This window comes from Phaenicophaeus curvirostris, chromosome 1 (assembly GCF_032191515.1).
Source record: "Phaenicophaeus curvirostris isolate KB17595 chromosome 1, BPBGC_Pcur_1.0, whole genome shotgun sequence".
Lineage (NCBI taxonomy): Eukaryota > Metazoa > Chordata > Aves > Cuculiformes > Cuculidae > Phaenicophaeus > Phaenicophaeus curvirostris.
The window spans coordinates 191,184,039-191,209,617 of NC_091392.1; the positions used below are offsets into that span (position 1 = coordinate 191,184,039).

Here is a 25,579-nt window from a genome sequence, read left to right on the forward strand (position 1 = left end):
AGGATTAGAAAGGGATTTTTTTTTTTTTGTGAAAAGCTGTTTTCTCCAGAGGAGTTGATGCCATGAGGGAAGTAAAAAATATGCCAAAAGATGCAGACTAAGATCTTGTGCGTTGGCCTCACTCTGATAATCAAGCCTGGCAGGGAATATTTTGAGACAACTTCTATCAGAAAATGATCATTTGTCAAAACTGAATTTGTTTATGAGAGGGTTGAGCTTGAGAAATTTCTCAGCAGAAATGTAAACAGCTCTCAAAATTGTCTAAATGATAAATTCCAAAATAGCCTAAAAGACAAGTTCCTTTTTGGTTTGCAACCTTTTCAAGTTAAGTGTAAACTAATGATTGAATACTGTAAAAGAAAAATTTTAAAGAGTCAAAAAACAAAATGAAAGATCTTAATATGAAACTGCTTTCTTGAATTGATCTAGGTTTTAAACAGTTGCTTCATGACATATTAACAGATTTTTATTTTCCTACTTAAGATAGGACAAAATTTCCACTCCTATCTCGGAACAAACAGCTTCCCGCCCAGCTCTGATAATAACGTGAAGATGTCCACATGTGAGACTTCCCTGCTTTATATGCACCAAATAACTTTTTCCATGTTTGTCAAAGTTCTGGTTTTAATCTATCAAGAAAACAGAGCCATAATACATCCTTTTTAAGTTTCTCTTCTCCCAGTGCATGGAAGAAACAGGTCATGTAATGGGATGAGTGCTGTAATGCTAGGCTGCTGCTCTGGCATTTCTTTCTGCTGAAGTTTTCCAGCACCTTGTGGGCAGGACCTACAATGAGCACGTCCTTGTCATCACAACCAAACCTGCATAGATCTGGGCACAGGGAACCACCTCTCTGTGCCTTCCATCCCACCCTGGGACCTTCCTTAGCAGAGCTCAGTACCCAAGACATGGGCATACGACACACATTTTGGTCTCCGATGACAAGATTTATGAGCTCATGGGTACAAATTGGAGGCATGCAGAGGGGAGAGCAGGAGAAGCAGGTATTTATGTTTTGAGAGGCCCATTGTTAAACATGAATATTTTAGCAATTGTACACTTCATGACACAGAGCTTTGCTGCCAGCTTCAGCAATCCTGATGGATTGAACTGACATTTCCATTATATGTGTCTGCATTAAGCACTCTTTCTTTGCCCTCAAATGAATTTACTGTGAAATGTGTTGGCAGGGTTACTGTAGCTGAAAAAAACCTCTGTGATGTGAAATGTACTTTTCTGTCAAGAAAGTTGTCACTGACTCTCGGCAAATTAATATTTTCCCCTCTGTTTGCTCAGCTCCACACCTTCCTCCCATGTTTTTGGGCCTGGATTTTTGTTGTTCTGGGTATTCCAACACCTCCTCCCAAAAAGAACAAACTCCTGTTTGCAAATGTTTTGAAAGTAAGTTTTCTGAAAAGTAGCAAAAAAAGACTGTCTTGAGTCTTTCCAGATGTTTCATATTTTTCGGCTGTTCAGCATCCCTGCTCTGTATTCTTTTCTAACATTTGTGAAGTGCTTAGAAAATGATTCCTGACCTTCAGTGTTTTACTTTGTTCTCCTGACCACCTGGTCCACAATACTACATCAAGGTCTTCATTTCAGATGAGAAGGATTTGGAAGCAGGGTGGCTTAGTGCTAAGCAAAAAAATAATCAAATGAGCCTTTTAATATCTTTCCTTCCCCCCAACTTCTCTGTTTCAAAAACACTCCAAAAACAATCTGTACCTTGAGTGAACAGAAGTGTTTTTATTACAGAAATCCTCTCCCTTCCACATGGATTGTTGCAAGGGCTTTTTGGACATCTGCCCAATCTCAACATTTTGGCCTGTAAGAAAACAAGCAACAGATAGTGTGTTTGTTTGGCTCCTGGTTCTCCAGTCATCTGGAAGTGTCTTATTTGCTGCTTGCATCCATAATTTCTTTTACAATCAGCTGTTCAAAACACTCATTTAGACTCACGGGGAATAGGGAAAAATTTCAAAGATGCCTATTTGATTATTTAAATTGGTCCTTTATTCAGATTGTTTCAACAATGTTTATTGAGTTCAGCAAAATGAAAATCAAGCCTCTTGCACATCCAGCTTGAAACAAAGCAATCACCAACACAATCCCAGTTACATCCAAAACAATTAAGTCCCCTGGGAGCTAATATTAGTTAAACTTTACCTTCATAATGTTTTTTTTCTTGCAATTGCTATTTGTGTGCCAAATGCACACCATATTGCTTGAGGATTGTAGCAGGTGTGTCCTTCTCTAGAGTTCAGTGAAGGCAAACAAGGTGAGATCATCAAATGCTCTGAAGTTAAGGGAGGAAGCAATGCTGATCCCAAGCAGATCTAGGAGTTAGCCAGCCTCATTATTATTATTTCCTCCTGCAGATTAACATTCAGCTGCTATTCTTGATAGCTGTGCAGTCAAAATTCAGGGAAGACTTTGCAGTCTGTTCTGTCAAGTGAATGCAGGAATGATGTCCTAAATGGCTGGGATTTCCAGCATATCCCTTTTTGTGCCAATGATCCCCTTTTGCACAGCACAATAGCACTTGTAGTCAGCAAGTGTTTTCTCACCACCCATGGACTTCTGCGGGGTTTGTGAAAGGAACTCAGTCAAAGTAGGCTTATTATCTGTCTGTTTATTTGCACTGTAATGTACCTTGTGGGTAGTGTGGAGGCTGAATTTAAATGTCACCATAAAAGATGACATGTGACTTTACACTGATTTAATACTCAAACTACACTGTGTGAAAAATGCCATAGAAAAAGCAGAGGATATATCCAGAGCCTCTTCCATGAGCATCTGCCAGGCAACCATGCTGTTCATCCTGGATATCCTGGTATTCTGACTTATAGCTCTACGTGTAGTCTTGGGCCTGCAGGCCCTTTGAGAATCCTTAGGAAGAGAAGTACTGTGGCAGAGGTGTTCAGAGCTGACTGTGGGAGTGGGCAGCACCTCCTGTTCAGCTGCAGCATCTCTGCCTCCGTTAGTGTATTGTTGTTCCTGTGCTTCTCCTGCAACACCTTAGAGCAGTACCTGGTGCCTGCTGACAACAAAGGGCAGGCATTGTGTTGGCTTTGATTTCAGCTATTTGGTCACTGCTAAAGCTTCTATTTCATAACTGCAAAAGTGCAGAACTGGACTGTGGTTTGAGGTGGAAACTCCAGCTTTGGCACATGACTCTTTCAAGGACCATTAATGTTAGTGTTCTTCACATGAAGTAGACACTCATCATTTTGGTCAGACTGCCACAGTGCCAGGCACCATAGAGTCCTCCTCTGTGCTGCTGTCTTGGGCAACCCTGCTTGAGAGATCAGATAATCTGATATATGCTTCTCTTCCTTTCCAGATGTCAACAGTTGGCTGCTTACTTTTGGGTTCCAGCTACACAATGTCATCCCCGGCTACCCCAAGCCAGACATGGATGCAATGGAGCCATCCTATGAGCTAATCCACACACAGATGAAAACCCAAGAATGGGACAATAGCAAGGTGATCCATGCAACTCCATACTGTATCTCACACTCTTATCAGCAACCTATCTAGTTACAATCTTTATTAAAAAAATCTCTGTTGACTTGCTATCCCAGATATACTGGGAGATTAAAAGCCAGTCACCATTACAGTAATTAAATCTGACTGAACAATCACATCTTAAGTTCCTTGCTTCCATACTGCTTTTTCCTCTGATGTTTTCTGGTGAGTGCTCCATGAAATGGCAAGAGGCTGTATTCCAATGTATTCCTGACCTTTGCACCAAGGATTCTTGGGAGGAAAAAAGCAAACCTTGATACATAATCATTTTCTACAGATTTTTTTTTTTCTAGAAACTTGTTCAGCCTGGTTTAAAATGCCTTAAACAGTAAGTCCCAGTACTTCCCTAGCAAACTGTTCTATACTGCAGTGGGTCTTGCCAGAAAGAAGTTTTAGCTGATAGTTAACTTCCATTTTACCCGAGTGGGTTTAATCCCAAGTCACCATGTCCTGCTTTTAAAAACAAGCCTGCATCATGAGCCATTTTGGTAGATGCTGGCACAAAATTCAGTGATGAACTTGGCAAGAAAAAAGCTTTTACAGCCCAATCATTTCCCTGTCTCTTCCTGTCGAGAGTTATTCAGTTGAAAGATGGAGGCAGTGCTTTTAAATGTTAGCATACTGGGTCAGAATCAAAGAGCCCTGGGTTACTCCCAGTCCTACTGCTTATCAGTTATATGACCTTGAAAAAGTGATTTACCGCTCAGGATACTCTTTCATCTCCTAGCCTGATTTTATTCTGGAGTTGCTTTCATCTATTTACTCCAAATCCTCCTTAGTCTGAATTCCTACTTGCTATTGCTGTATATTCAAACAACACAAGAACAGTGAGGCACCAATTTGTTTGGGGAGATCAGGATATGCTCTTAATATTTCTGCTAATAAAATTATAAGGGTAGGAAGTGGAATTTATTCCAGCTGCCCTCCTAGCCTCTTTAGCTATGAGTTCACTGAAATGTCACTGTCCTGCAACAGATTCCTCAGGTCCTGTACATGTATTAAACCAAGAGGTAAAATACAGTGTCACGTTCCTCCAACCATAAAAGGTACTTCTCAGAGGCATGAATAAGGTACTGTGAATTAATAAAATAGTCATGTGTCTGCCCAGCCTTGATGAAGACAAGCTAAAATGTACCAGCTTCAGCTTCAGTGAGAGGTTTCTGTTAAGACATATCACTTTCTAATAGAGGAAGCCAAAAGAGCTGTGTCTGTTGCTACCGTGGCCAAGTTGGTGTTTGAAAGCCGTTACGTCACAGTAATGGCTGGTTTTTCGGTTATTTCAGAGCCTCCTTTTTTTGTTTCTCTCTTCATGGATTAAACAATAAAATGCTAAACCAGATTATTTCTGTAATGAGAAATAGCCTCAGGTTTTTTCCTTGTCTTTGATGTGACACAGTCTCCCCAGGTAGAGCTGTATGTAAGAGGGCAAACAGGGAAGGGTCATTCACAGACCTCACAAAAAATTGTCTCTAAATTGTTTTGTACAGTAGATAATAACTCTCACAGAACTACAACAGAAATTATTATTATTGGTGGTGATAGTGTTGTTGTTGTTGTTGTTGTTATTGTTATTGTTATTATTATTATTATATCATTCATTCATCCCTAGTTGGTGTTGTTATTATTACTATTATTATTATATTATTATTATTATTATTACTAGGTTTACTATTACTATTATTACTAGGTTTAATGAATAGCCAAGTAAGTTGAGTGACAGCTTGAGATGAAGACTGGCACTTGCTCAGACAGGCAAATGAGCTGAAAATAGAACCAAGGAGCCCTCCTTTCCATCCATCCATTTTACTTGCAGCTGCCTGAATGAGCATTAAGAAGGAAAGAAAAGAAAATATGCATGTCCCCATTAGTTTTTTAAAGCAAGAAGCTGCAGTGAGGACTGTGTGGGGATGTGCTTGGTTAAAGAGGGTTTTATGCAACCACCATGCTTCTAGATGAGTCACTTTACGCTCAAGTGTTGAAAAGAGAATTAAACCACTGCAGGTTTCATATTCTTCCTGCATGTTATGACAGCAACAAAACATGAGCATTTTTATTTTAGTCTATAGTTTGGATCATGCTGTGGTAGTGAGTGGCTCTCAAATGCTATAGAGCAGGATTCTCTTCCTCTCTGTTACATCCAGCATACTCTAAGCATATATTTGCATAAAATAGATGCATTCAAGTGATACCTGAATGTACGATCCACTTCTCCTAAGCCTATCTGTACATTCAACACTGATGTTGCACTGTAGTTCTGTTTGCTCCCAGCCCTTCCAGCCACAAAAATACAGACTCCCAGACACAATCCAGCCCTCCTTCCTAGAGGCTGTCCCTGTATTATTGATGAAGCATATGGAAGGAAATATAAACTTTAAAAAATTTCACATAGCAAATGACAGAATTAAACAAAGTTAAATGGAAGCACAGGAAATATTTTCAGATATTAAGACTGATCAAACAGTGAAGTGATCATCCAGACCATATGGAGGAAGCTCCAGATCTTTTGTCATTTAAAACTAGCCTGGACAAGGCAGTAGACAATGCCCATCCTGCTTGCAATCCAGGGATATTCACTGAATGGTGTACCACAGCTTTCTCATCTCTGTGTCTTCTGATCCTTCTCTGGGTCACATACTTCCTTGTGAAAGACCAAAGTACATTTCAGTTAATCCACTGGCTTTGCTGATCAAAGCAGTGGCCCAGCAGACTGAGTCAGTCCTTTTATCAGAGAGGGAAGGATAACAGGAGCACAACAGCAAAATTACTAACTTCACATAAATGGCTGCTTCGTATCTCTTCACAGTGCATAACCAGAGGGCTCTAGCATCCTCTTCCAAAATATTGTTGGTACTTGCCTTGCAGGGCTGGAAGATTGGAGAGATAATTCTGACTTTGAGCATCTACCAGCTCAGAAAGAGCCAGCATGTCATAAACCTTGCACTAACCCCCTGCAGCTCTGGAGTGACATTTAAAATCCAATACTCCATTGTGCAGCACTGTCGCCCCCCACTAGCCCTCCCCCCCGCCCCGTGACCCTCAGTCTGTCACTAAATTGTTTGTTGAACAAGTTCAGTGTTATTGGTCACCAGGGGACTTTAAGTGACCTCTGGCATATTGTGGAGCTGCTGCACCTGAATCCAATTTCTCTTTCTTCCCCTCCCCCTGCTTCTCTTTTGTCTTGTTGAACTGTCAGGTAATTGCTGGAGCCAGAACAACTCTATTTGCAGGGAGGGTTGTTTTGGAGTCGGCACTTATATTGTTAACTACATCATATTTTTAACTCTCCTTCGTTTCATCATGAACACTATGCCTCCAGGAAGGGTCCTGTTGTCTGCAGTGCCCATTACAGGCTGTGCTGAAGGAGCAGCTTTTGGCATTCCTTATGGAGCAGCATTTTGGAGGCAAGGGCTGCTCTGGGATGCTCAGCCAGGGAGTGAGCTGCAGGGCTGTGTTTTCTGGCAGGGCTTCCCCCAAGGACAATCTGTTTGAGGGACTGGCTCTGTCAGTGTTCCTCATTCAGGGAGGGCATCCTCTCATGGCACATGCTTTGTCCTGGGCTTGGGCCATCGTGCTGTCTGCATGGCCCTCATTATGTTTTGCAAAAATAGTGGCCAGTTTTCACTGTATCTGGTGTAGGGAATGGAGTTGGAGTCTCAAAGACATTAAGCTCTTGAAGCTTTATGAAAACAGATGACCAAGAGAAGGCAGAAAATCCTCATATTTCCCTACAGATGGAAATCTGCTTGATGAGCTCAACCTTGTTATCTACCCAGAGCTGCGTACACTAGCAGAGTCAAGCAGAGACTTGTCCCCTAGGCCCAAGAGCTAGCAGTTGTGTTTTTCTCATTGGTAACCAATCAGCATTTACAACACTAGGCTTGCTGGCTAGTTGCTCACCTTCATTGTCCCACTTGCATTTGTGGTTGGCAGGTTGCTACGCTGATATGTTGTCTCTCAGCCAGCCAGCATGCAGTGCAGCAGTGCTGATGGGTAGGTGCCTGATAGGCTTTTGTGGTTGATGCACCTCTACAAACTGGCAGCTGGTGGAAAACATCCAAGTGGGTACTCATCTTCAGGTGATGGACAGGTGGAATGGAGGGAAGAGGCTGATTTCTGAAGAATGTTTTTTTTTTAACAGAGAACAAAGGAGTAAATAGGAAAGAGTTAATGATAGTAGAATCATAGAATGGTCTGGGTTAGAAGGGACCTTAAAGATAGTTCCATCCCACCTGCCATCCCATCTTCCACTAGATCAGGTTGTTTAAAGCTCCATCCAACCTGACTTTGAACACCTCCAAGGGTGGAGCATCCGCAACTTCTCTGGACAACCTGATCCAGTGCCTTACCACCTCCACAGTAAAAAATTTCTTCCTAATATCTAATCTAAATCATCCCTCTTTCAGCTTAAAACTGTCAGCCTTTGTCCTGTCAGCACACTCCCTGATAAAGAGTCCCTCTCTAGGTTTCCTGTAATCCCCCTTTAAGTACTGGTAGGCTGCTATAAGGTCTCCCCAGAACCAATGATGAAAAATACTTCAGAGAAGTCATAACTTCCAAGCCTTTTGGAAGAAATGGCTTTCTTCATTGTAAACCATATGGCGGTAAGAGAAACACCTATGTGTATAATGGCACAAGGATATAGAGAAACTTGAAAACATGTTCACGTCTTTCACATCTTGGGTCCTTGATAGGAAATTAAAGCTTTCAGTCGCACACTGGAAGGCAGTATTTAAAAACAACAGATGATAGTATCTGGCTATGGTATTTCAAATCCTCGAGAGGTGCAGGCAAAATGCAAGAGGCTATTCAGAGATCTCTGTAATGTGCCATTCTCTTGAGCTCTGTACAACACCGAACAAATGCTGAAGGTCATTCTCTTCTCTCCAATGGGCTGTTACTAGATAAAGTGAAATGTCACCTAAGGACATCTGATTAAAAAAAGACTGTGAGGAAAAACAAACCTAGCATATTTGTCACTCACTTCTAGCATGAAATATTGAAAAAATAGCTATCAATTCCTTTCTTTCTTCTGTAAAATTGGTTTTATATAATAGATACCTTGGTTTACAGTTGCTAAAATCAGCAACATTTTTTTTGAGAATACCACACAGCACTGCAGCCTTGGATGAAAATTTTGTTTCTCTTTCTTGCCAGTTCATTAAAATGAGTTCTAAGATGAAACAGAAATGGTAATTTCAAAGTCAGGGATGCACTGCCTCTTTGAACTACATATCATCTGTTTACCTCCACCTGCTTTACATGCACAACAGAGTATACAAGCTAGCTGTCCTCTGGCTTGCTTAAATTTATTGGAGTTTTCTTTTCTGTTGGATGTGTTTTCTTTTTCTTTTGAAAAGTGCTGTTCCCAAATACACTCTTTGATAAGTCATTTCAAATACACTCACTTGAAAGTCATTTCAAAGTCATTCTGGGCTCATTTTCAAGATAGCAGAGATGTGTTTGGTTATTGTAATAGTTAAATGATGATTATGTTCAGCATTAAAGCTTCACATGCTCCTAATCTCCTACTTCCCTATCCAACAAAAGATGGGGAGAGTCCAGAAGGCCTGTAACCCATCCCCACTGGAAAGCCCTTTGGATGTGATTCGGTTCTGGTTAAGATGCCTAAATTTAGGTCCCTGCCTGTGAACTTAGTATCCAAGCTTCCGTTATAGCTAAAATGAACTGGGTTTCTGGTGCCATTAGAGATACCTTAGAGTTTCCTGGAGTTCTACATGTTTACAGAATGGATTATCTACATCCTTACAGAGCAAAAACTGATGGCACAGCAGGGTTCCCATAGTGTCAAAAATGTTGTTCAACTCCATCAGTTTGGATGACTTGTCAGTAAAGCCCAAAGGACAGTTCAGATGATCAGCTGCTAGGAGCTAGCATTGAATTCAAGATAAGACATGTAGAGGTTAGTGTCTCCATGTGTGCTGGATGTGTACACCCACTGTAACCTGTTCATACAGGCAGTGGAGCTCACTTAAAGACCAATCCAGCTGCTAGGCATTAATTTTAGACTAAGCTGAACATACTGTAGGCCCCCTTGACTGTGCAAACTAGGGGGTTGATTCAATTGCCCATATAGGGGCGAGGAAAGCAAATGACCTCCAGGTGCTACTCCAAAAGGGCCAGTATCTCCCACACCTTCTTTGGTTTCTCACTGCCTTGTGTGGATGCTGAAGGCATACTGGGGCATCTCACATCACACTAGACATCTGTGTACAAGCAACTGGAATGGTCCTGCAGTCAACACTGACTACGATGTGCATGAGAAGCAGGATGTACCAGACTACAATCCTTCCTGAGTTAATGACAAGCCCAAAGGCATCATCCACCATTAAAATTGTACAACTTGTTGTCCTCACAAGACTCTCTAATCCCAGGTTTTAGTATGTCTTAAAAGCTAAGTGAAATAATTCCAAGACAAATCCCTGGCCCTGAGGCTAGGTAGAAGTGACCTAGAGAGTTAGAAAACATGTCCTGGAGAAAGCAGTTGGAGCAGTCCAAAACCAAACCAGGAGTTAAAATAAAAATTACTAGATGTGAATGATAAGAGGTGCAATACAATAACTCACTCTCCTTAGAAATATTTACTTTTAAAATTTTGTAAAATTGTATTATTTGCAAATTATTTATATTTGGCGTTATAAGCATAGTTATGAACTGTATGTCCCGCATAGAACAGCAGATTGTCATATTACAGTGTCTGTCTTGCATCATCAGTAGGTTTTCAGAGCTTGTTGCAAACTCACTTTTCATTTGGGGTTGGAAGAAAAGACAAGGGAGTAGCATCCAGACCCACTGGTTTGTTGGGGCAACCTAATTTGAAGGCATTCACAGGGGATCTATACCTAATAATTTGCTTAGAATAAAAAAGGCATGTTCCTGCAGCTCAAGAATAAGGCAATGAGTACAACATAGAACAATAATGGGGGAGATTTTTGATAGAAATAATTCTCCTATGCCTAGGGCTGTCTAACCTCTAGGAGCGCCCTTCCTCAAGGTGTTAATCAGTACATGGTGCAGTTAATTCCAAGGACCCCTTATCACGCAACTGCTGGTAAACATGTTGACGTGTGCATATATGTACAGATGGCGATATATAAAATACCACAGGGCATAGCAGTGTAGCACAGAAGACCTGATTTACATCCTTGAATGATGGAGCTCACACCAAATGGTGATTCAATGTGGATAATGAGAAATGCATTTTCCTATGACTTGTAAATTTACTGAGGCAAGTTGGAAGAGCAACGTGGGGTAGTTGGGCAGGACCACCTAGAGTCAATCTGCATGAGATGTACCTGAGAGGAATACCTCCCCATTTAAACCTCTCTGAAGAGGAAATAACTAACCAAGGCTCTGCAGTATACACTTATTTAGAACAGTGTTTCATGGAGCCTAATTACTCCATGTCAATCATTGGTGACATCTACATTAATTACGTCCATTTTTTGCATAATTGGAGCACTTGTGCAGTTGGCAGGGGAGCTAGGCTCGGCTCCCTATCAGTCTGTTAATTATATTCCTCTCTAGGCTGTGTGCAAGATCCCCCACAGGCAGTAAAGTGAGAACCAGAAAGAGCTCCTCTTTCAGAGGTGACTGGTTACAGCTCCTACTACTATGTTGTTAATCAAAAGGGGAAGAAAAGGAGCTAATCCAGCTTGCTTGGCTCTTTGAATAGAAATCAGTCTGGGTCTTAGGCATTTTAATGCTTCACAACCCAAAATATGCTCTTGAATTTGTGTACCTCAGTTCTCTTATGGTTTTCTCCTTTATAGATCAAAACTGCTTGTAACCTCTGAGTGAGCTAAATCCTTTCTTTTGTTTGAGACCCTGTAAGGTCTCAGATCATTAATTTTATTTGAGTGCCATCCCTGAAAATGGCCACCATGGAAATGAGGGTTTATGTCCCTTCCCTTGCCATGTTACAAGTCTTAGTTGACAGGTCCATGCTGAAATGCTTACATCATCTCAATTGTCATCTCACACACAGGGAAGGATGTGAGCCTTTAGCTTGTGGGTGGTTTAAGGGAAGATCCTTCATGGATGTTAAATTTCCTCGAAATAATTGGAGTGCAGCAAACTTTCCTTTGTAGCCTATTTTTAATCCTGGACATCATTACATTATTGAACTGAGCCGATGGCAATGCCAGGAGAGTTTTGTCATAGCATCCTCTTGCTTTTGTGATATTTGAGCAAATAATTGTTCCTGAACAGGGGTCTGTAAGAAGCCTGTGCTGCCATGAATTGATGAGAGCATTTCCAAAGACATTTTGCAGTAATGATGAGCTGCTGACTTGCTGTATGCTTGCTCCATTATGTGCTAACAGCAAAAGTGACTTTGTATTGTACCTGACTGCAAATGATCTAGGCTGTTGTGTCTCAGCAGTTTTACTTCAGTATAAGCCAAAACTCAGTATCAGGTGTGGCTGGCCTTAGCTCAGACAGCCTGATGCGTTGCAGAGGGTTTTTTAGGAAATAGGAGACGGATTTAGGGCCTTCCTTCAGTTTTGAACAACCTGCTTTGGCCAGGTTGAAATGGGATGTAGAGGGGTTATGCCTGCTTTGAGTGTCACCCCTGTGATGCAAGGCTTTTAAAAGTAGCATGAAAAGTCACAAAGTAAATTTAAAATTGAGGGAACTGTTACAAATTATTCCATAGTTTGTCACAGAAAATCTGAAAGGATTTGTATAAACCAACATGGCCACAAGATGAACAATTCTTATGTGCAGATGAAGAAAACTGAAACACAAAATAAGTGCATGTCCAAAGTAGGCCCTCACACTTCTGAGGCAAAAAAATCCTTTTCTACCTCTACATCCTTCAGACTGTGTGATAAATACAGTTCAGTTTATTGAAAGAGGAAACATTAAGGACAATAACTTGACAACACGCCTCTTCCATTAAAAAAGAATCAAAAGTCTGAAAAGAGTGATAAGAGGAAAAAAGGAGTTCCTCATTAGACTTTTCCAGGATGTTCTGCAGGGTCTCCAGCATGCTAATAATGGCTCTGGGTCATCAGGCTTCTATTTCTAATAGTCTTTCTCTTCTTTCTCTCCCTGCTCAGTCAATTTTGGGGGTCCAATGTGAAGTGCAGAAGCAGCTGAAGGCCTTTGTCACTCTTGAGCGCTTCGAACAGATCTACAGCTCCAGCATTGCCGGCTGCCGGCAGGTCAAGAAGAACAAGAACTTTGCCTCTGGAGGCTCTATCTTTGGCAAAGGTGTCAAGTTCGCCATGAAGGATGGTCGTGTTACCACCGACATTATCAGTGTTGCCAATGAGGATGGGCGGAGGATTGCAGCCATCCTGAATAATGCCCATTACCTGGAGAACTTGCACTTCACCATCGATGGGGTGGACACACACTATTTCATTAAGCAAGGGCCATCAGAGGGTGACCTGTCAATCTTGGGCCTCAGCGGTGGGCGGAGGACCCTGGAGAATGGTGTGAACGTGACGGTGTCCCAGATCAACACAGTACTAAGTGGAAGGACTAGACGTTACACAGACATCCAGCTGCAGTATGGTGCGCTGTGTCTAAACACTCGCTACGGGACTACCTTGGACGAGGAGAAGGCTCGTGTCCTGGAGCTGGCCCGGCAGCGTGCTGTCGCGCAAGCTTGGGCTCGGGAACAGCAAAGACTGCGGGATGGGGAGGAGGGTATTCGCTCGTGGACAGAAGGGGAGAAGCAACAAGTGCTAAACACGGGCCGGGTACAGGGCTACGACGGCTACTTTGTGATCTCAGTGGAGCAATACCCCGAACTATCAGACAGCGCCAACAACATTCACTTCATGAGACAGAGCGAAATGGGCAGAAGGTGACAGAGAGGGTCGATGTGGTGACTTCTTGCCAAAGACAGCTACTCTTTTGTGGCCACTTACCTGACTGTGTTGTACTCAATCCTTTTTCTAAACTGAACAAGGTGGGGGGAGGAAAATAGAAAGAAAAGGAATAATACGGTTGCTCTGTAACTCATGCAACATACTTTTTTTTTCCCCCTCTTTAATTTGGCCTTCACACGGTTTTTGCAATGAACAGAAGGTATATTTTGCCGTAGTGTGATCACAGTGAAAATAACTGTCTCTTGTCCTTTTTGTTTTGTTTTGTTTTGTTTTGTTTTCACCCCTTTGTGAGGAATTTGAAGTGGGGAGTCGTCAGTGTATATCCTTAGGTGTGAAGTGGAAATGGGTGTCTTTGCTAACTTGTGTCATCCTAACCCTTTCTGATTTGGGGCAGGGACAGATAACCTTCCACCTGAAACACGGGGAACCCGCGGCATGCCTGAGATCTCTTCCTGGGCTGAAAGAGATGGAAGACAACGCTGATTCCGATACTCTGAAAGCGACCATCCGAATCATGTGCCTCAAAAGAGACCTTACAAGTAGTTTTCAAGTTTCACTTGGGACATAAAGTGTTTTTTTGCGGGCTCAAGCTGAGCAGAATTAGATTATAGAGGCAAAGGAGCTGATTATATTAACTTGCAAGATGATTCTCTTCCTTCCTGAACTGGAATAAAAAACGAAAAAAAAAACAGTCTTTTTTCATTATGAAAGTAGATACTTTTGGGGGTTTTTTGTGTGTGCACAAATCCTGGTTTTAGTTAAAAAACCTAGCATAAGCCAAGAAAGGGACTCCTGCTCTATTGAGAAAAGCTAAAATAAATCCTCTCTCTCGTACATAGAGCTGTTCTATAGGTGGATTTAATGCACCCATGTTGTACATTTGCTAATGGCATAACTTCATTAAATGTATAGTGTTTCAGTACACGAGGCTACGTGTTTAGCAGTCCACTGTGCTGTATCTGATAAAACCAGTTAATTTTTAGGAAGCTGATTTGAATTTAAAAGTAGTTATAGTATCCCAGTGACATACCACTGAAAATTAGAGCAAGCCAAACCCTGCTTTTCCTAATTCTGGAGCTTGTGTTTATTGGCTGGGAAATGCAGTTTTGAGTAACATGCTGGCAAGTCGTTTATGACTATGGCAGATAAATGTCTCCTGGGGACTTTGGCAGCAGGGATTTTTAAATGTTTAATAAGTAGCAACGGCTTGTGCGTGGTGGGACAAGAAGGGGAATATTGGAATCAACCCTCTCGCTGTTTCTTACATGAGCTCGAATTAAACTGAGAGCCCAGTTGACAGTTAGCAGTGAAGAAGGGGGAGGTTGAATGGAAATGCCCACTACAGAGGGGACTAAGTGCTTTAATAAGAAACTGCTGACAAAGTTACTCAGCATGCTAATGTAATTTGTATTCACATGACCTCTGCTCTGGTATTTGCAAGAGTCCTTGAAATTCAAGGGAACAAGGAGATAAGCTTAGCATCCTCTTCCCTGCCTGAAACAGTCCTGTGGTAGCAAGGGCCACTGCTGCAGGCACAGGGGTTACCCCACCTCTCACTGGAGCTCAATCTGGGGGTGGCCAAACCTGGTACAAAAATAGATATCTCTATCACACCTGCACGTATCCTGGCTCTAAGAGCTCTCACTACTTTTCTCTAAGAATATCTTAGTTCTGATTTTTTTATTTCATCCAGTTTGATTTTTGCTTCCTGGTTCTGCAGAGAATTAACCCAGGATGTGCAAATCCATGCCAAGGCAGTTTCTTTACTCAGAGCCCTACAATGCACCCGTGCCCTCAGAGCCAGCCCTCCTGCACTTGTGCTGCCACCACTGACAACCTCCCACACAGCCTGATACTTATCTGCAGACTCCTGCCCCCAAGATAAAGTGGGAGTGTATGTTGGGCACACACGCCTTGATCAGCAAAATGTTGGCAGCCCCAGTGCTATCACAGTTTCCCTGCAGATCCCGGCTGCCAGCTCTGTCTGCCTTGTTTGCTTATTCCAGAGTGCTTGCTAGGAGGAAGGTGATGGGATAGAAGTTCCCCCAACAGGCTGTTCCTTCTCCAGTTCCCAATTCCTAATACCTTTGTCTTAGGGTCAGATCTGGCTTTGGCTAGTGTTTTGGTGGCTGGAAAGCCCCACAATGGACCTGTTTTGTGGCCACTCGCCAGTACAGTCCTGATTTTCTGGTGGTCCCTCCTGCTTGCAGCACGGATGACACTGGTGCTGTAATCCAGTGCTGTATTTGATCCACCTCTTGCAGCATGCAACCTCTGTTACTTTGGCAGCAATTAATTGCAGGCAGCTGGTCTAGAAAGGATATTCAGCTCCAGCAGAGCTGGCTGGGAGGAGACACATTGGCCAGAGCAGCTCTTGGCAAGGGAGTTGTTGCTTCAGACAGCTGTTTGTCAGGGATCGTTAAAAGGCCATGGCATTACCTCGTCTTTCTGGAATCAAACTCTTGGCAAGCCTTAGTTGTCCTGAGGATGTGCTGGTGGGGATTAGAAGCAGCGTTAACCAAACCAGCACCTGCCATCTACTCGAAGAAGGCAGTCCACTCTTCCCAGGACTACCCACTACCCCATGGAGCTGTGGGAAGCTAGGTCAAAAGGCATAAACCCCCAGCCAAGACCTGCAGTGCAGAGCAAGTTTGATGTGCATCCCATTTACACTGATCCCATACAAGTGGCTCCAAAAAGAAGTGATGCTTCTATATCCATCCCCATCCATGTGTTACAACGCTAAGAAGAGTAGCGCAGGAGTAAATGGGACAGCTTTCCACAGAGCCAAGGAAATGGATTCAAGTGTGAAACATTCGTACTGGAACTCTGCCAGCCTGAGATGGCACCTCAACAGCCTTACACAGACTCTTCAGGTTATTACATGAGCTAATGACTGTGAGGAGTTCACCCATTTTTCAAGAGTCTTACAGTCCCACCGTACGCATATGGCACTCCTAGACCCAGGAGCCATCCTGCTCTGTGCCATGGTGAAGGCAGCTCTGGTTGCATTTCTCAGCATCCTCAACCAGCGGCAGGATATGACTGTGCCCATCTGCCTGCAGGTCTGCTTGGATCTTCTCCTGGACCTGCACCCGGCATGGGAACTATGGACATTGTGTCAGAAAAGGGGGAAAAAAATGTGTAAAAGTATATATACATGTATGTGTTGCTCCTCTCTTTATCAAAAAAATTAGAAGGGATGGCTGCCTAGTGTTGGGGTCAAACCTGTCCAAAGACAGCTACTACGTTCATGACTCTTCAGCCTCTGTGGAAACTTTCCACTTTCCTAGATGGCAAAACAAAAAACAGACACGTTCAGTCCTAACCCCCAAATTTACCTTTTTGTTAGTAAAAAATACTTTTCCTACAGGATCTCAAATGTATTCCCATGGATGTTGCAGGAGTGGGCAGTGAACACAATGAGCCGTGCCTGCCTCAAAGAAATGTACTCTGCTATCTACAAGCATTTACACTCAACTGATGGTCCCATAACCCCTTCCCAGCCCCTTTTGCCTCCCCACGGTGCTGTGCCACAGCTGCCCAACATTTCTTGCTTTGCTCATGGGCAGCGGGGTAGCAGATCTTTGCTTCTCTAACACTGGGAGGTCCTGTGTGCAAATCCCATGGCTCTAATTTTGATATTCCATTGCTCTTGATGCTCTTTCAAAGGCCAGCTGCCTGCCAGACCATCACCAAGGGAAAATGTCACTGTGGCCTAGTGTGCTTTTGTGGCTTGACTTAGGGAAATCACTATTTTCTTGACTTCAAAAAAAGAGGACTTGCTTCTCCACCAAAAAGGGTTTCCCTTCAACTTGCAAAGGCGCAGCTTGAATTACTGCAAACTCTTGGGCTTGTCTGCAGTCCAAAGCGTGGTGGGAAGGATCATGACCAAGGCTCACAGCTTAAAGGAGAAAATCCAGCAGTCTGCAAGTGGTAAGGACCAACAGCTTAATAGCTGGTGCTGGTACCAAATCATGCTCCATTTGAAGGAACAGCAGTGATGGAACTAATTTGCTGTGGTATCCAGACATAAGGCAGTGCCATGAGGACTCTGCGGCTAAGAAACATCCTGCGTGCTCAGCCTCAGGGATGAGGAGCAAGACTAACTTGGCATTGTGAGAAATACCACAATGTTTGCTTCCTCTGAGCTCTTTATTTTTTTTTCCAACTGAAGATTGGAGCTTGGAAAAATCATTAAGCAGCAGTGACCGGAGGGAATCACGCAGCTCATCATATCTTTGTCATCACAGCTATTGATCAGAGCCACGATGAAAATGGGCCAACAACTCTAAACAGAGAGCCGAGGAGACAAATGTTGTTAAGAGCCCCGATGCTTGATTCAGGTTTAAAAGACACAGATGACTGGGAGCAGTCCCTGAGACACCATTTGGCCATAACTTAGAAAATGAGGGATTTCTGTAATATATCTGTAGTTGCATTATCGAGCATAGGGATCAGTGTGAGATTCTGCTCAGTCTATTATACAGACAGCGTAACCAGAATAAATCAAAAATGTTTAAAAAAATATTCTAATAAAATAACTTTTTCAGCTGTGACTTGTAAGTGTCACCATGATGGATGGCCAGGCAACCCATTATGCAAAGACAAGGCTCTTATCATGAAATTTTAGAATTCAATTTTGTGATTTACACAGAGGGTCCCCCTCGTATTTACTGCACAGCAGTCTGTTTTGATTCAATCTCTGCGTAACTGAAACCAGGACCAAGCATCTCAGTTAGTCCTACAGCTGCTTTTTAAATGGGGTGGAGAAATAAGGGCCTATCACGTAAATAATGGAGCTAAAAAGATTGCTTTGCTTGTTAAATATTATTTGCTTTATCTTCTCAGTCTAGCAGCAATACTGAACCTGAGAAATATGGATGCTGTGCCTCCGTGCTGGGGCTGGGGTTTGATGGGATAAAATCTAACTCCCACTGGCCAGCAGCATCCTCCATCCTGCAGCAAGCATGGCTTGGAGCATTTTTACTGCTGTTCTTACAACCTCAACAAGTTTTTTGGCACCTTTTTTTATTATAATCAGTCTTTTTATTAGGATCACTAAATAGCTAGATATTTGAATAACCCCATTATGCTAAAGAATTTTCATGAGTTTTGTAAAAAATACCAAACCAACAGTAGAAGAGCTTTTTTTTTTTGTGGTTTGTTTGGGTTTATTTTCATCTCTAGAATACATTTAAATAGCATTACTTGTGATTCTAGATCAAACAGACACTGCAAGGACATGTAGCTCCCTGTCCAGGACCCCTGTCTGGCTCCTGAATGAAAAATCATTGTGTGTCCTGGGGACCATTTCCCACAGCAGTTTTCTACCCTCTGCTACTCAATCCAAAACCAACCCACCCCATCCAAGGGAAACCTTTTGTGTCTTTTGCCTGCTTTCCTTTAATTACCATAAAATTTCACGTTTCTGAAAAAGTATTACATGACTCAACTGTTAACTCCCATCCCAGAGGTCAATGCTTTCTGGGCAGTGGAGCGTAGAAAACCAGAAGTGAAAATTAACTAAATATATGTATACATACATATTTTTTTCCCCCTCAGAGTTGGAAATTGTTCAAGCAAACAATAGAACTTTCCAAAATGAAATTAAAACTTTTGGACAGTTCATGGATGCTGTTGAAATAACCAATCAAAGAATCACACATTTCGGTTTAAAAAAAAAATAAATGTTTACTTTGTGTGAGGACTTCTAATGCAGCTCCAGCCAAGAAGAGGACTTTGTATCAAAGCTGCATCTGTAAGCCCAGCACTGGAGACTCTTGTCATTACCCTGTGTAATAATTTTCCTGAAGTCTGGAACTAATTTTTTGAGAAATTTTTTTTCTCGACATTTTGTGTTTCTAATACTGTATTCTTGACTGTAAATAAAACCAGGCTGTAAATAAGTGCAGATGTAGATACCTTCTAGGAAAAAGAAAAGCAAACAGACAGAAGTGACCATGTGTAGCCTTCGGTGACAAATAAAAGAATATTTTGTGTTTAAATAACTCTCTTTTTTTTGCGAAAGTCTTGATTTTTTTTCACTTCAGCTGCTTGGTACTTACTTGGGAGATGGACCTGGTGCAGAAGTTGACCAAAACATCAGCTCCTCAAATGTGCATCTTCAGGAACATTCCCCAACTCTACATGGGGTGCAGGGTTGCAGATGCACCCAGGGCTTTGCTGATCCAGGATGTAATGCCACACATTTGGAGCATCCCTGAGGCACTGGGGAAGCCCCCATTCCAGCAGAAAGGTAAGAAAACTAGGGGTACTACATTGTGCATAAGAAAAATCGAGTTATCCTTTTCCCAAAAAAAAGTAAAAGCAAGATATCGTTAATTAACCATTGCTGGATGCAATTCGCCTCTGAAGGTAGGTGTCTGTAAAGGGCAAATAAATGCCACCTCGCTTTCTCCGTCAGCACTAAACAGAGCCAGAGAGACAAGTTCAGATCTCTTTGAGTGTGTTTTAAGTTAGGTGAGAGGAATCCCATGGCTGGTAGATACTACAGTTGAACTCAAGGATCTTAAAGGTCTCTTCCAACATAAATGATTCTACAGTTCTGTGTTTCTATGGTTAACGTGTACGAGGTTTGCTTAAGGTTCCTACCTATTTTTGGCTATTCCTGGTGGGATATTTTCCTCTCCACCAACAACACGTGTTTTGTTTCAAGCCCAAGTTTGTCGGTCCTCAGCTTCCAGCCACCAGACCTGGAGTAGCTTCTCCAGTCATCCCACAAAGCTAATGTCCCCCTGATACCAGCCAAGCCCTGTCTTTGCTTTCCCTTTTCTACTACAAGCACAATAAACTCCTTCAACCTCATGGCTCAAAGTCTACCTTCCAGCCACTGTATACTTTTAATTTTTCAATACTCTGGTGCGTTTGACCATGAGTCCTTCAGTACGAGCATGTTACTTGCCTTGTACAGAAAAGCAGGATCTTGCTCCCACACTCGTGGGGGATTTTTATCTCCAAGAAAGACATTGATCCCTTCTTTCTTGCCATAAAAAATGCTTGTTGAGACAATTACATGGTGACCTTGACATCCTCCCTTGAGCCTCTGTTTTCCTCTGGGTCTGATTTGCAACCTTTACTGTGAGGCAGATGCATTAGTTTGCATTGGGCTGTTATTCACCTGCACTTTCTTGGGCTCTGCTTAGCTAGGGAATTCAGATCACCCTGTGACAGTGACCTGCCCTCAATGATACCCACTGTCCATCACTCACTGGGCCACCTGGGGTTTATCATCGGAGAAGGCTCTGCTTTAAATCATTGATAACTATATTGAAATGCATTGCACCAAAGACTAATCCCCAAGGGCAGCCAAGGAAACAGCAACATTTTATGCTGTCGGTGAACCAAGTCTGGCTCTGCCTCATGTGGTTGTGCCAGATAAGACCAATGTTTTAATCAAAATATTATGGGTAGTAAATCAAGTGCTTTCAGGAGAGTCGCCCTACCATGCCAGTTCAATAGGCCAGAGCAGACTTATCACATCATGTTTTTAATAGAAGCCATAGCCGGAGGCCTCCGTCTTATCTTCCAGAAGACTGCAAGGAAACTCTCCTTGCTTTTAAGATGGGAGCACAGAAAAATTTTTCCCCTTCAGCATTCATTCCTCACAGAAAGCAATTAAAGCCTAAATCATGGACCACATCTCATACGTAATTAAAATGTACTGAAAACAAAGAATCATGATTATATTCGGGTGGGAGAAATGGACACAAAAAGAACAGAATAAATGTGTCTTCAGGTGGGTCACCCCATAGGTGGAAGTGCTCTGGATTTGTGATGGTGAGACTGGCGGCCCTTCCCAGGGCTAAAACCAGGTAAACCAGGTCTGCTGCCTGGTGTAGCACATCACACAGCCCAGGTGAAATATTGGCCCCTCCAGAACATTTTAGTTTACATGATGTGTATCTTGAGATGGTGTGTGCACCCATGCAGCGATGTAATGTGACAGCCCAGGTAGGTAAATACTAGCTGCAGCGCCCTCCCATCCCTCCAGTGCACAGCATGGACAGGACAAAGCTATTCCTGCAGGCTGGGGAAAGTCCAGGATTGCAATCTAACGCTCCCAATGCCTTCAGATGTCCTCCAGAATGGTGTAGGTTCAAGACATTAACTGTGTCCCTTTGAGGCAACTAAGCTCATTCTGTGTCAAAAGACAACAGTTCTGGTTTGGACCAGTCATTTTTAGTTGGCAGTCACCTATAGAGAAATTTCTAGTGACTCGAGCTGCCTTGAAAGCTACCTGCTGAAACAGCAGCAGCTCAGGCAAGAGAACAGTATCAATTGTTGTCATTTTGGATGACACCGTTTCTCGGGTTCTGCCTTGAAAACTGCTCCAATCACCAGCCCACTACATAAACCACAAGCCCTAGCACCTCCTTCTCCTCCAGCATAATGTTTATAATAACAGAAGCCTTCCTAAGCCCTGCCAGCACATCCTTGTTGGGATTTACTTGGTGAAGGATGGAAAGAAATACAGGAACAGGGTGAGTACTGCATCCTTGCAGTTAATGACCCAGCATGCTTAGGCTTAAAACCAGCTCCCACTCTCTGAATTTACTAAAACAGAACCGCTGCCAAAATACAAATCTGAGTTTGGTCTTTGGCTCACTGCATTGCTCAGGCTGCTCGAGCATCTCTGAGTCCACCTCTTCAGTCTCAGAGCAGAGTTTTATAACCTCAAGTTCAGAAAATGTTTTCTTACCCCAGAGTTTCTTGGTCAGGGGAAGTCAGCAGCCAGATCATTAGAGCAAGCTTGTTTAGCAAAGTCAGTCCTGCAAGCGAGATGCTGAAAGCCAGTAGGACTGTGAGACAGCTTTGATTTCTGCCTCCGAGAGCAGGAGATGAGAGGGCTCCATTAGCTCGTTGTTATGCTGCTATTTTCTGCCTTGGAAGATACTGGTGTCCTCCAGCAGTTTTACATAACCAGACCTCATCATCCACCATCAATCTGAGTTCCAAAACCCTCAAGGCACAAACTGGAAGCTGGAGTGTGACAAGCCTGGCAGAAAAGTATCCTTAACAAGCAGTACTGCTCATCAGTGGTACGGAGATAATCAAGGCAGAGGGTTAATAAGCAACGGCATGTCACAGCCTGGTGGAAGATTGCTTGAATACGCCCCACAATGCAGCCAGAAAGACGTTCATGAAATTGCTTCTACGAATCTTCTTCTGTGTAATCCGTCATCCCAGATTTTAATGAAAAAGTGGTCTAAAATTGATTTACAAAGGAAGCATATAAAGAAATGAGGGCTTTGCAGTTGTTTGCAATAAATGCGCTTCATACCTGTGCTGTGTTTCCTACTAGAAATCTTCAAGCTACAGAAAATACTACTTCCATTTTGCAAGAGGGACAAGTAAGGCACTGAGGTTAAATATTTGGCCTGAGATCACACTGTTGGGGATAAATGATGAAAATGCCATGACTCAAAGGCCCTGTGCCATTCACTCACTGCTATGACTTCTTCTGGTCTGAGTTTTCTTCTTATTGTATCTCATTACTTTGCTATCTGAACCATGCCATTTTTAATTACAGCCGCTCCCAAACCCCTATAATAAAGTAGTTTTCAAAAGGGTCTGATTTCAAACTGCAAGGATCAAAGAGCATTTGGGAATGGCACTGCCACCCATTATTGGGCTGCCCAGGTCTCTTATCATTGGAGATCAGCAGGATCCCAGCAAACCAGAAACACAAGGTTTGCTGCATTTTGTAATTGCCTCTAGTCTTTGAGACTTTTCTGTCATGTTCTGCACCAAGGTCCTCTTCTGTTTGTAGCATATGTCCTTGCTAGTACCAGCTCTGCTTTAAGGTGAATAGATGGAGCAAGAGGATACTGTACACCGGCATCGCTCTGCATCTTATCCGTACCCTCATGCTGCTGCTTGCTTACTTCTGGAAGTCACACCAGGAAAAGCCACTTCCAGCATTTGGTGAGACAGCACCAAGGAAGGTCACCTGCATGCCTGTGGCTTTGGGAAACTCAGGGCATCACATCTACATGGCAGGCAGGCACATCAAGATGCATGAGCTTGGTGGGCTGCTCACAGCTCACAACAGAAAAGGAGTTGTATACTCACATAGAAATAGATGTATATATATATGAAAATGTGTATGTTTAAGAGAAGCATCTGGTATTTATAGGTATTCAGGAGAATCTTGCACCCCTTCCCGCTTTCCCCCCAAAACTCACAAAGACACATACACACACAGCCCCCATCCCCACTCTCCTCCCTGCAGGTGCACTTTGAGCAAGCAAAGCACCATGTGATTGCTTGGTGTCCTACATCCCCGGGTCTCGTCATCTGGCAGCTTTTCTAAACACAGCTTTCTTCCTCACAGCAATTCTGTGGGGACCTTGAGAAACGACTGCAGCAAACATGCCCTGGCACTTCAAAGTTGGAGGGCTGACAACTCTTGAAATGCACTTTCCTTCTTGTCTTTTTTTTTCATATTCCCCTCACACATCTAACAACACCATCTGTGCTGGCACACGCGCTGGCTCTGGCCGTGAACCTGTACAAGAGAGTGATCCAAGTCCAAGAATTTTTTCAATATTTCCTATGATCAAGGAAGGAAAAGCAGGCAACCCTTGGGAAGGCATGAAAAGCAGTCCTGTTTTTTACATTTTGCAACATAAAACTACTTAAGGTGGCCAATTCTTCCTTCTAATATTAGATTTCTGGCTGAAACATGTACAGGAAGAGCCCACTGCCACTCACTCCTCTACAACCAAGAGAGAACAAGTGTTTGAGGTCTTAGGTGGGCTGGTGGCTGGTTCCACCTTCCATCTTTCTCTCTGTCCACGGGACCATCCTTCTCGGGTGGGCACTTCAGATAAGTGAATGACGTGGCTCAACAGTAAAACAAAGTCAACTGAATCTGTTGGAGAAAACCCAACCCAAACCTTGGAACTTAGCCATTTGCTCTTTGTCTCTTGTCTTCCTTCCTGGAATAAGAAATTAAATGCTCCTCAGACTACTACAGAGAAACACTCAGTGAAGGTCTCAGTTCCTAAACTAGCCAACAGGATAAAATTGCAAACCTGAAAATGTCTTTTATGAAGGTCCTCATTCAGGAACAGGCTGAAGTATCCATTTCGGCTGCAATGAGCAGCAGAGCCGCACTAGTACTTGCTCAGACACTTTCATCTCACTTGTTCCTATCTAGGTCTTTTCTACAGTTCTGGCTTCTGCCTGCCCCCTCCCCCTCATCCCAGTTTCTGTGATCTTCCAGTGCCCCAATAACACTCATTTCATATCTGTCTGTGGATTTCTCAAAGACAGGAACCCACAAAATAGAATGCCACCCCCTAATTTAGACATATTTCTTTTTTTTCCTTACAAGACCTTCTTCCTCTTGTTTTCAGATGCCATTCCTGCTTGTTTTGCTCCTTTTCACACTGTCTAGTGGATTTACATCTTTCTGGGTACACAGTTGACTGGAGTCCAACTGTAACATTAGAGGACTGGTTAGGCTACATGATCTTACAGTCAGAAACAGCATTGGAATTAACCACAGCAGCTGCACTCAAAATACCCACAGAAAGGCAGACTTGCAGCACAACCAGTATTGCTTTTAGACAGTTACTGTGCGAGCTGCCATCCAAATACCTTAACTGATGAAATGTTAATGTTTCATAATTTTTAAGACTTAATAGTAGAAAACAAGAGGCTGGACCACGTGACTTTTCGTGTCTACACTGATGAGCTGAATTTTAGCCCCCTAGCAGCAGTCCTTTCCTAGTGCAGTTGTTACTATGCTGAAAAAAAATAGAAGAAAGGAGATTAGGTAGAAGTGGAAGAGAGAATTTAGACTGATTTTTGGCTGAACAATGACAAAACGTTCACTGCAAACTTTTTGGTTTGTACAGAATGATTGGGATGTGCCTTAAAAAATTTCTTCTTTTACTGTAAGTCAATATAACGGAAAGGCTACTATAGAACAATTATTTCTTTAACTACCATTTAAAAATGCAGCAAAAGAACTCACTTTCAGCAATCCACAAAGGAAAAAAACATCATGTTTTAACATTTCCAAAGTTTTCCCAATATCTTTTACTGGATTTATTCAAATTCACAAACCATTTTGGTTGCCATGCATGTCACTGACAAGTATATTCTTGGTTCAAATACCATGGCTGCTAACTGTCTGATTCAGCCTCTTATCTGTAAAA

General features: G+C 42.7%; 1 protein-coding gene across 6 annotated transcripts in view; it reads left to right on the forward strand.

Moving 5' to 3' along the window:
• The window catches only part of TENM4 (teneurin transmembrane protein 4), a 373,803-nt gene extending 358,679 nt beyond the window's left edge, over positions 1-15,124 (forward strand). For all 6 annotated transcript variants that reach the window (XM_069883272.1, XM_069883268.1, XM_069883269.1 and 3 more), the window contains 2 exons: positions 3,344-3,486; positions 12,609-15,124. In XM_069883272.1, coding sequence (XP_069739373.1) covers positions 3,344-3,486; positions 12,609-13,367 — 902 coding nt within the window. In that variant the 3' untranslated portion in view covers positions 13,368-15,124. The remainder of the gene's footprint in view (positions 1-3,343; positions 3,487-12,608) is intronic.
• Positions 15,125-25,579: the final 10,455 nt, after the last annotated feature.